Below are 12,096 nucleotides of genomic sequence, written 5' to 3'. Positions count from 1 at the left end.
TGTGTGCACTTTTAAAGGTTCTTATAAAGCTTCACATTATCTCTCTGAGCTTTTAGCTCCTAAACACCAGCGACCTCCGCTCCTCTGAAACTGGCCTTTTAATGGTTTAGATTACTTCTTAAAAGCGGAAGTGAAGCAAGTTTACATTATATATAAATGATTTCCACTTCAATAATACTTCATAAACATAACAAACACGATTTAAATAACCATGGGAAAAAAAAACCTTTAAAAAGTGTTGTTGTTTCACAGGGTTGGTTCGCTCCACAAGTGAAGCACAAATATGTATTTCAGGAATTCCTCAATTAACTTGTTTTCTATCTATTATTCTTTGTTTCTTTCTTACTTTTTGAATAAAAAAGTAAAATAGAAAAATAAATTTGTGTCACTACCCTTCTAATCTCAACATGAGTCTAAAATGACCCATATTCATTTCCACTTATTTTTTTCTTCTTCTATCATTTATTAATGCAGATGGTCTCAAAGAAATGAATTTTTGACGTCCACAAATCATTGTATATTTTCCCTTCCTTACTTTATAAACAAACACGGTTTTTCTATTTCTTCATCAATTTTACACACATGACCTGTATAGAAACTTTTGTATATTTGCTATTTTTTATTGATTTATTATTTTGCTTGTAGAATATTTACTGCAGAAAACTGTCACCTGCCACACATTTCACAACTCAACATGCATGGCTACATTTCTATAATTCATGCATTTAGTCTTATTTTATAATTTATTACCACATAAAATATTTGATATACTGCGAAGGATAACTGGACATATGTGAATGTTAGGCTAAGGTTACCTTGACCTTTAAATCTCTTACTAGTGAGAAACATGTCCAATACTATTAGATAGCTTGTTTTTTACATTTTCTTTAAAAAAAAAACTAACAAGAAAAAAAAGTTAATTAATTATTTTTATTATTATTATTATTATTATTTAAGTCAAATTAATACGTTATTATATACAAGTGTATTTCATTGCTATCAGGCAAAAACCGTGTAGCTCCACATTTCATCATTTTATTTTAATTTTATTTTATCGGTCACCCTTTATGTCTGTCAGTGTTCCTGAAAAGTAATGGTTTTGGAGAACGGTTTCTGTCTGACAGTGACAGTATATAATCAGTATTGTTTATGGCTGATCCCAGATGATCAATTAAATGTTCGTAGAGATGCTGCACGATGAGGAAGATCAGTTTACTCTTAATCCTGATTCAGTCTGAAATATCTGATGCTGAAGACTGAGACTGTGCCACAGGGTTAATCTGGGTCTGAATCCAGCTCTAGATGACACTGAAGACGAAGAGGAAACTCAGGTCCGCAGCTGCTCGTGTCATATAATGCCAGTCTCTACCTGTGGGACATACATTGTTTTATTTTTAAAAAGGTTTTTTTTTTTTTTTTTTTCTCTAGCTGACTAATGAGTTTATGATCACCAAAGATTTTGTTTCTCTCTCTCTCGTCGTGACACCCTCAGATTCTAGATTTTCAAATAGTTGTATCTCGACCAAATATCCTAACAAACAATACATCAATGCAAATCATATTTATTCAGCTTTCAGATGATGTATATATCTCAACTTCAAAAAAAAAAAAAAAGAAGAACAAACATTATCTAATTGTAACTTGTATTATAAAAACTTGATTTGGTGTAATTTAAGCACTTCAGCCTAGATCAGCATCTAGTTCACAAATGCATATACTTTATTTAGCTCAGGGTTGGGCAATTAATTTCCCCAAGGGGCCACATGAAACTGAGATTACAGTGAGATTACACCATAACACAGTTCTGACTAATATCTATTACCTTTTTTGATTTTATTTTTATTATTATTATTATTTTTTTTTATGAAAAATTGCAATTAAAATGTGGAGCACACAATTATGTCACTGTTTAATGAACATTAACATAAACAGAAACTAGCATCACAAATTTGAGAGAGAAATATATATATATATATATATATATATATATATATTCAAAGATCATCACATTTGAGCAATTCCAGTGTTATGGACATGATATTAACATTCAAAACCTGAATCACAAATTATCATTGAATGCTTTCAATATTGACCCATCTCTTTATATTTTTCTAAACCCCAGAAAATAGAGTCCAGACATTAGAAAAATTATTAGTCTATAAACATGTTTTATATCTTAGATAAGGGAAACAGACGTGACAAAAAAAAAATTCCAGGTTTTTAGGAGACAATATATTTATTTACTGTAAATGTACAGTCAAATAATTTACAATGTAGAGTTTATGTGATTTACAATGCATAACCCAGCAGCAACAATATCTGCCAGATGAAGAAGAGTTGACCATTTACAAAACATCAAATATAAATTAAATTAAAAATTAAACTAAAATTAAATAAAAAATAAAAAATATATATTTGTATTTACATTTTCTTTTTTGGTGTGTGTTTCAGAGGAAAAATCAATGTTACGGACGTGACGTTCTGAAAGCATAATTTATCCGACTATGGAAAGGATATAGTGGTTTAAATAATGTAATCTCTCTAGGTCATTTCAGTTTGGCCGCAGACTGACGTTGATTCGTACTTCGTGGCCTTCGAACTTGTTGTGGCCAAACTGAAATGGCCTAGTGTTTCCCAAACTTTTTCAACTCGCGGCCCACACAACACATATGCTTGCGCTGCCCACTGCAAAAAAATTAACTGACCCTATTAAATTAACTGATCACTATTATTGAGTTAATAATAGTACTCAGAAGCTAGATTGTTAACTGTGTTGACACACACATATGTGCTAAATGCATTCAGGATGAATTTGAAACATATTTCCAAAAGAAAACCAATTAGAGCTTTATCAAAAAGTTGTAATGTCTCTAGAACAGACATAAGTCAAAATAATCACTATAGTAAAGGTTTAACAAAATGTATAGACTTATGGCAAAAAAAATATAAATAAATAAATCCCGTGTCCAGGGACATTTTTTTTCTTTGTTGCCATGCATTGTTGATAGAGCTCATTAATTGTAGCGGTGCCTCAGTGTTGTAATAGATTTGTTATACATTATAGAGGTTCACACATACTCGTTTGCAGTGTGTTTACAGTATGTGTCTGTGGTGCAGAAGCAGCAGCGAGAGCAAGTTATTGTAAGGCGAAAGCACATTAAAATACTGCACGAGCCTGAATCTCTCTGTTCGCACGCAGATTTCCTTTGCTCTGTCACAAAACCATACGTGCTTGCTCAGATACACGCTGCTCTCGCCTGGAGAGAGTGTGCGCACTTAAAACGTGTGTCCTCTCGCTTAAACTGCGTCCTGTGCACTCACAATTCTCCCTATGCTCATGTGCTAGATATTAATTATTTGTGACAGTGTGTGAACCTGGAGTTAGGCATATGCCCAGTCTGTTCTGTTCTCGCGCTAGGAGCGCTGCATTCTGATTGGATAAGCAGTACACAGTCATGGCTTTCGGGGTGCGCAATGCACCATGTTCCAACGGTTGATGCATCTTGTGTTGTCAGATGTGCAACACTGCGAAGTCTGTTTAGATGATGTGGTATTATTTACATTTATTCATTTAGCTGACGCCTTTACCCAAAGTGACTTACAATTGCTATATATGTCAGAGGTCGCACGCCTCTGGAGCAACTAGGGGTTAAGTGTCTTACTCAGGAACACATTCGTGTCTCATAGTGGATTTGAACCTGGGTCTCTCACACCAAAGGCATGTGTCTTATCCACTATAAATGTGAGTTTGCTGAGGCGGTAGTGACTTACCTTGGTAAATTGGTCGGACAAGGTCAGGTTAAACCGGTTCCGGCTAAGATTGAAGCCATTGTGAAATTCCCTTCACCTACTAGTAAACGTGATTTGCGGAGTTTATTGCACAAATTAACAACAAAACAGCAAATAAATTCACAGAACTAGAACCAAACTCAAGCAAACAGTATTAATGTCTTCAGTGAAGATTGGCATTGAAAAAAATCAAATGCTTCAACTTTGATGGACGGATCCTATTTCTTCTTTCTGTGATTATCTGCCCTGTTTTTGAGAAGATTCTCTCTGAAGGAACCGATGTTGCCACTATACACAGTCTCCCCTCCATTAACGTTGTTACGACTCGTTAATTTGCAGTTAGTTAGTTAGTTTTTTTTTTGTTTGTTTTGTTATCTCGGCGAGGGTTGTGTGTGGTGTTTCTCCTCTCAGTGTGTTCCGAGTGACGGTGTGTGTTATCTCAGCGAGGGTTGTGTGTGGTGTTTCTCCTCTCGGTGTGTTCCGAGTGACGGTGTGTGTTATCTCAGCGAGGGTTGTGTGTGGTGTTTCTCCTCTCGGTGTGTTCCGAGTGACGGTGTGTGTTATCTCAGCGAGGGTTGTGTGTGGTGTTTCTCCTCTCGGTGTGTTCCGAGTGACGGTGTGTGTTATCTCAGCGAGGGTTGTGTGTAGTGTTTCTCCTCTCGGTGTGTTCCGAGTGACGGTGTGTGTTATCTCAGCGAGGGTTGTGTGTGGTGTTTCTCCTCTCGGTGTGTTCCGAGTGACGGTGTGTGTTATCTCAGCGAGGGTTGTGTGTGGTGTTTCTCCTCTCGGTGTGTTCCGAGTGACGGTGTGTGTTATCTCAGCGAGGGTTGTGTGTGGTGTTTCTCCTCTCTGTGTTTTCTGAGTGACGGTGTGTGTTATCTCAGCGAGGGTTGTGTGTGGTGTTTCTCCTCTCGGTGTGTTCCGAGTGACGGTGTGTGTTATCTCAGCGAGGGTCGTGTGTGGTGTTTCTCCTCTCGGTGTGTTCTGAGTGACTGTGTGTGTTATCTCGGCGAGGGTTGTGTGTGGTGTTTCTCCTCTCGGTGTGTTCTGAGTGACTGTGTGTGTTCTCTCAGCGAGGGTTGTGTGTGGTGTTTCTCCTCTCTGTGTGTTCTGAGTGACGGTGTGTGTTATCTCAGTGAGGGTTGTGTGTGGTGTTTCTCCTCTCGGTGTGTTCCGAGTGACGGTGTGTGTTATCTCAGCGAGGGTTGTGTGTGGTGTTTCTCCTCTCTGTGTTTTCTGAGTGACGGTGTGTGTTATCTCAGCGAGGGTCGTGTGTGGTGTTTCTCCTCTCGGTGTGTTCTGAGTGACTGTGTGTGTTATCTCAGCGAGGGTTGTGTGTGGTGTTTCTCCTCTCGGTGTGTTCTGAGTGACGGTGTGTGTTATCTCGGCGAGGGTTGTGTGTGGTGTTTCTCCTCTCGGTGTGTTCTGAGTGACTGTGTGTGTTCTCTCGGCGAGGGTTGTGTGTAGTGTTTCTCCTCTCGGTCTGTTCCGAGTGACGGTGTGTGTTATCTCGGCGAGGGTTGTGTGTGGTGTTTCTCCTCTCGGTGTGTTCCGAGTGACTGTGTGTGTTCTCTCAGCGAGGGTTGTGTGTGGTGTTTCTCCTCTCGGTCTGTTCCGAGTGACGGTGTGTGTTATCTCGGCGAGGGTTGTGTGTGGTGTTTCTCCTCTCGGTCTGTTCCGAGTGACGGTGTGTGTTATCTCGGCGAGGGTTGTGTCTAGTGTTTCTCCTCTCTGTGTGTTCCGAGTGACGGTGTGTGTTATCTCAGCGAGGGTTGTGTGTGGTGTTTCTCCTCTCGGTGTGTTCCGAGTGACGGTGTGTGTTATCTCAGCGAGGGTTGTGTGTGGTGTTTCTCCTCTCAGTGTGTTCTGAGTGACGGTGTGTGTTATCTCAGCGAGGGTTGTGTGTAGTGTTTCTCCTCTCGGTGTGTTCCGAGTGACGGTGTGTGTTATCTCGGCGAGGGTTGTGTGTGATGTTTCTCCTCTCGGTGTGTTCCGAGTGACGGTGTGTGTTATCTCAGCGAGGGTTGTGTGTGGTGTTTCTCCTCTCGGTGTGTTATGAGTGACGGTGTGTGTTATCTCGGCGAGGGTTGTGTGTGGTGTTTCTCCTCTCGGTGTGTTCTGAGTGACTGTGTGTGTTATCTCAGCGAGGGTTGTGTGTGGTGTTTCTCCTCTCTGTGTTTTCAGAGTGACTGTGTGTGTTATCTCAGCGAGGGTTGTGTGTAGTGTTTCTCCTCTCGGTGTGTTCAGAGTGACGGTGTGTGTTATCTCAGCGAGGGTTGTGTGTGGTGTTTCTCCTCTCGGTGTGTTCCGAGTGACGGTGTGTGTTATCTCGGCGAGGGTTGTGTGTGGTGTTTCTCCTCTCGGTGTGTTCCGAGTGACGGTGTGTGTTATCTCGGCGAGGGTTGTGTGTGGTGTTTCTCCTCTCGGTGTGTTATGAGTGACGGTGTGTGTTATCTCGGCGAGGGTTGTGTGTGGTGTTTCTCCTCTCGGTGTGTTCTGAGTGACGGTGTGTGTTATCTCAGTGAGGGTTGTGTGTGGTGTTTCTCCTCTCGGTGTGTTATGAGTGACGGTGTGTGTTATCTCGGCGAGGGTTGTGTGTGGTGTTTCTCCTCTCGGTGTGTTCTGAGTGACTGTGTGTGTTATCTAACGAGGGTTGTGTGTGGTGTTTCTCCTCTCTGTGTTTTCAGAGTGACTGTGTGTGTTATCTCAGCGAGGGTTGTGTGTAGTGTTTCTCCTCTCGGTGTGTTCAGAGTGACGGTGTGTGTTATCTCAGCGAGGGTTGTGTGTGGTGTTTCTCCTCTCTGTGTTTTCAGAGTGACTGTGTGTGTTATCTCAGCGAGGGTTGTGTGTAGTGTTTCTCCTCTCGGTGTGTTCTGAGTGACTGTGTGTGTTATCTCAGCGAGGGTTGTGTGTGGTGTTTCTCCTCTCGGTGTGTTCTGAGTGACGGTGTGTGTGTTATCTCAGCGAGGGTTGTGTGTAGTGTTTCTCCTCTCGGTGTTTTCTGAGTGACTGTGTGTGTTATCTCAGCGAGGGTTGTGTGTAGTGTTTCTCCTCTCGGTGTGTTCTGAGTGACTGTGTGTGTTATCTCAGCGAGGGTTGTGTGTGGTGTTTCTCCTCTCGGTGTGTTCTGAGTGACGGTGTGTGTTATCTCAGCGAGGGTTGTGTGTAGTGTTTCTCCTCTCGGTGTTTTCTGAGTGACTGTGTGTGTTATCTCAGCGAGGGTTGTGTGTAGTGTTTCTCCTCTCGGTGTGTTCTGAGTGACGGTGTGTGTGTTATCTCAGCGAGGGTTGTGTGTAGTGTTTCTCCTCTCGGTGTGTTCTGAGTGACGGTGTGTGTTATCTCAGCGAGGGTTGTGTGTAGTGTTTCTCCTCTCGGTGTGTTCCGACTGACGGTGTGTGTTATCTCAGCGAGGGTTGTGTGTAGTGTTTCTCCACTAGGTGTGTTCCGGGTGACGGTGTGTGTTATCTCAGCGAGGGTTGTGTGTAGTGTTTCTCCTCTCGGTGTGTTCAGAGTGACGGTGTGTGTTATCTCAGTGAGGGTTGTGTGTAGTGTTTCTCCTCTCGGTGTGTTCAGAGTGACGGTGTGTGTTCTCTCAGCGAGGGTTGTGTGTGGTGTTTCTCCTCTCGGTGTGTTCTGAGTGACTGTGTGTGTTCTCTCAGCGAGGGTTGTGTGTGGTGTTTCTCCTCTCTGTGTGTTCTGAGTGACTGTGTATGTTATCTCGGCGAGGGTTGTGTGTGGTGTTTCTCCTCTCGGTGTGTTCCGAGTGACGGTGTGTGTTCTCTCGGCGAGGGTTGTGTGTGGTGTTTCTCCTCTCGGTGTGTTATGAGTGACGGTGTGTGTTATCTCGGCGAGGGTTGTGTGTGGTGTTTCTCCTCTCGGTGTGTTCTGAGTGACGGTGTGTGTTATCTCGGCGAGGGTTGTGTGTGGTGTTTCTCCTCTCGCTGTGTCCTGAGTGACGGTGTGTGTTATCTCGGCGAGGGTTGTGTGTGGTGTTTCTCCTCTCGGTGTGTTCTGAGTGACTGTGTGTGTTCTCTCGGCGAGGGTTGTGTGTGGTGTTTCTCCTCTCGCTGTGTCCTGAGTGACGGTGTGTGTTATCTCGGCGAGGGTTGTGTGTGGTGTTTCTCCTCTCGGTGTGTTCTGAGTGACGGTGTGGGTTCTCTCGGCGAGGGTTGTGTGTGGTGTTTCTCCTCTCGGTGTGTTATGAGTGACGGTGTGTGTTATCTCGGCGAGGGTTGTGTGTGGTGTTTCTCCTCTCGGTGTGTTCTGAGTGACGGTGTGTGTTATCTCGGCGAGGGTTGTGTGTGGTGTTTCTCCTCTCGGTCTGTTCCGAGTGACGGTGTGTGTTATCTCAGCGAGGGTTGTGTGTGGTGTTTCTCCTCTCGGTCTGTTCCGAGTGACGGTGTGTGTTATCTCAGCGAGGGTTGTGTGTGGTGTTTCTCCTCTCGGTGTGTTCCGAGTGACGGTGTGTGTTATCTCAGCGAGGGTTGTGTGTGGTGTTTCTCCTCTCGGTGTGTTCCGAGTGACGGTGTGTGTTATCTCAGCGAGGGTTGTGTGTGGTGTTTCTCCTCTCGGTGTGTTCAGAGTGACGGTGTGTGTTCTCTCAGCGAGGGTTGTGTGTGGTGTTTCTCCTCTCGGTGTGTTCTGAGTGACGGTGTGTGTTATCTCAGCAAGGGTTGTGTGTGGTGTTTCTCCTCTCGGTGTGTTCTGAGTGACGGTGTGTGTTATCTCAGCGAGGGTTGTGTGTAGTGTTTCTCCTCTCGGTGTGTTCAGAGTGACGGTGTGTGTTCTCTCAGTGAGGGTTGAAAACCTTTTTAAAAATAAAACAATGTAAGTCCCACAGGTAGAGACTGGCATTATATGACACGAGCAGCTGCGGACCTGAGTTTCCTCTTCGTCTTCAGTGTCATCTAGAGCTGGATTCAGACCCAGATTAACCCTGTGGCACAGTCTCAGTCTTCAGCATCAGATATTTCAGACTGAATCAGGATTAAGAGTAAACTGATCTTCCTCATCGTGCAGCATCTCTACGAACATTTAATTGATCATCTGGGATCAGCCATAAACAATACTGATTATATACTGTCACTGTCAGACAGAAACCGTTCTCCAAAACCATTACTTTTCAGGAACACTGACAGACATAAAGGGTGACCGATAAAATAAAATTAAAATAAAATGATGAAATGTGGAGCTACACGGTTTTTGCCTGATAGCAATGAAATACACTTGTATATAATAACGTATTAATTTGACTTAAATAATAATAATAATAATAAAAATAATTAATTAACTTTTTTTTCTTTTTTTTTTTGTTAGTTTTTTTTTTTTAAAGAAAATGTAAAAAACAAGCTATCTAATAGTATTGGACATGTTTCTCACTAGTTAGAGATTTAAAGGTCAAGGTAACCTTAGCCTAACATTCACATATGTCCAGTTATCCTTCGCAGTATATCAAATATTTTATGTGGTAATAAATTATAAAATAAGACTAAATGCATGAATTATAGAAATGTAGCCATGCATGTTGAGTTGTGAAATGTGTGGCAGGTGACAGTTTTCTGCAGTAAATATTCTACAAGCAAAATAATAAATCAATAAAAAATAGCAAATATACAAAAGTTTCTATACAGGTCATGTGTGTAAAATTGATGAAGAAATACAAAAACCGTGTTTGTTTATAAAGTAAGGAAGGGAAAATATACAATGATTTGTGGACGTCAAAAATTCATTTCTTTGAGACCATCTGCATTAATAAATGATAGAAGAAGAAAAAAATAAGTGGAAATGAATATGGGTCATTTTAGACTCATGTTGAGATTAGAAGGGTAGTGACACAAATTTATTTTTCTATTTTACTTTTTTATTCAAAAAGTAAGAAAGAAACAAAGAATAATAGATAGAAAACAAGTTAATTGAGCAATTCCTGAAATACATATTTGTGCTTCACTTGTGGAGCGAACCAACCCTGTGAAACAACAACACTTTTTAAAGGTTTTTTTTCCCATGGTTATTTAAATCGTGTTTGTTATGTTTATGAAGTATTATTGAAGTGGAAATAATTTATATATAATGTAAACTTGCTTCACTTCCGCTTTTAAGAAGTAATCTAAACCATTAAAAGGCCAGTTTCAGAGGAGCGGAGGTCGCTGGTGTTTAGGAGCTAAAAGCTCAGAGAGATAATGTGAAGCTTTATAAGAACCTTTAAAAGTGCACACAGACTCTGAAAGGCAGTGTAAAGATTTCAGGACGGAAGTGACGTGATCCCTTGTTTCCAGACAGGATTCAGCTGAACTAAAACTGTTGATTTAAGGAAGCTTTTGAAACCAATGCCAGCAGAGCATTGCAATTATCAACGCAGGAAAACACACACATTAACTAACTTTTCAAAGACGTAATCTGGCAATATAAAAAAAAAAAAGAAAGAAAAAAAAAAGATCTCTTGACCGTGTTCTGAACACAAGGAACATAATTTAAATAAGTATCAAATATCTTAGCTGGTACTCATTTAAATAATGTTTGTTTGTTTGTTTAATTTCCGTCTGGACTTAAAGTGAAAGACTCAGTATTATGTAGCTGTAAGATGAACCAGTGAGCATTACCTCCGTCCTGACACTATTTAGACAAATACAATGTCCAGATATCCGAAAGAAAGAATGAAAGAAAGAAAGAAAGAAAGAAAGAAAGAAAGAAAGAAAGAAAGAAAGAGGAGTGACAAAGTCTCGAAGCCTCCAGATGTTTGTGCTTCAAGCTGCCCAAAACAACAGCTGTATGAAACACTTGCACACAGCCTTCACTGATGCACATTTCATTATATTTATCTTCAGACTGTTTCTGAAACACACAGCTGATTATTTTAATCTGTTTTCAACTTTAACACTTAAATAAAGCATGAGATTTACACGCGGCTCTGTTCCGTGGCTGATGCTCGCCTCGAGTTTGATCTGACCGGGGCGAAACCAACATTTCCTCGCCGCGGGTTTTAGTCTCCACAGAAAGCCAAGAACCTCTGCTTGATGCTGACTTTGTTTCTACTGCGCTAAACTATTTTAATACTCGAGTTTTGCCCCTAAATGTAGGAGAAGAAAACACAAGCGCGAGCGGGCGGGTTGAGTCTATAAGGTTCTCATGTGTTGTTTAAGAGCGCAGCGCTGCTCGAGCGACACTCATTGAACTCAGTGTTTGAAAGACTGTGATTCCGCTCCGAGAAATGGCAGAAACCGCTCCAGCAGCCGCCGCTCCGCCGGCCAAAGCGCCCAAGAAGAAGTCCGCCGCCAAAGCCAAGAAAGCAGGCCCCGGCGTCAGTGATCTGATCGTCAAAGCCGTGTCCGCGTCCAAGGAGAGGAGCGGCGTGTCCCTCGCCGCCCTGAAGAAAGCTCTCGCCGCCGGCGGCTACGACGTGGAGAAGAACAACTCCCGCGTCAAGCTCGCCCTCAAGAGCCTGGTGACTAAAGGCGCCCTGCTGCAGGTCAAAGGGACCGGCGCCTCCGGCTCCTTCAAGATCAGCAAGAAGCAGACCGAGACTAAGAAGAAAGCGGCTCCTAAAGCCAAGAAGCCCGTGGCCAAGAAACCCGCTGCTGCCAAGAAGCCCAAGAGCGCAGCTGCAAAGAAGCCCGCCGCTAAGAAATCCCCCAAGAAGGCCAAGAAACCCACTGCCGCCGCTAAGAAGGCCACAAAGAGCCCCAAGAAGGCGACGAAGAGCCCCAAGAAAGCAAAGAAGCCCGCGGCGCCCAAGAAAGCAGCCAAGAGCCCCAAAAAGGCCAAGACCGCCAAACCCAAGACGGCAAAGCCTAAAGCTGCCAAGCCTATAAAGGCAGCTCCCAAGAAGAAATAAAACTCTTCTTGTTTCTTCCCCAACGGCTCTTTTCAGAGCCACCCACAAACTCGAAAGAAAGAGCAAAAGAAAGACCTGCACTCACACTATTAGTGGAAGTGATAATAATAAATAACGTTTACGTTAGCTTTTCTAAAGTTGTGTATATTATCCGTTTTTTACTTATATTATATAATATAACAAGCAAAAGAGGGCCTCTTAACACCACCTGAACTTATATTATTTATTTATTTTGTATTATTATATAACTTTAATGCAAAAAAAAAAAAAAAACTTTCCACATGTACTGCGTTAAACTGAGACTTGTTATAACACTTGTATATCATTGCTGTTTTGTTGATTAACACCGCCTTGGTCTATTATGTTTAGTTTTTTATTTTTTATTATTAAATAACGTTAATGCAAAAAAAAAAAAAACCTTTCTACATGTACTGCGTTAAACTGCGCCTTTTTTTTTATAACACTTGTATATATTG

General features: G+C 42.0%; 1 protein-coding gene across 1 annotated transcript; it reads left to right on the top strand.

Annotated features, from left to right (window-relative positions):
• The first annotated feature begins 10,917 nt into the window (after positions 1–10,917).
• LOC132133961 (histone H1-like) lies at positions 10,918–11,838 on the top strand. Its single transcript, XM_059546871.1, has one exon. The coding sequence runs from the start codon at positions 10,997–10,999 to the stop codon at positions 11,618–11,620; it is 624 nt and encodes a 207-aa protein (XP_059402854.1). The 5' UTR covers positions 10,918–10,996; the 3' UTR covers positions 11,621–11,838.
• The last annotated feature ends 258 nt before the right edge of the window (positions 11,839–12,096 follow it).

The sequence above is a fragment of the Carassius carassius genome, unplaced genomic scaffold (genome assembly GCF_963082965.1).
Source record: "Carassius carassius unplaced genomic scaffold, fCarCar2.1 SCAFFOLD_79, whole genome shotgun sequence".
In the NCBI taxonomy this organism is placed as follows: Eukaryota; Metazoa; Chordata; class Actinopteri; order Cypriniformes; family Cyprinidae; genus Carassius; species Carassius carassius.
The sequence above is the reverse complement of the archived record's forward strand: the minus strand, read 5'-3'. Positions and strand labels throughout refer to the sequence as shown.

What these genes read in the sequence shown, in the direction of transcription:
- LOC132133961 (XM_059546871.1), top strand. Translation starts at nt 10,997, where the DNA reads ATGGCAGAAACCGCTCCAGCAGCCGCCGCTCCGCCGGCCAAAGCGCCC.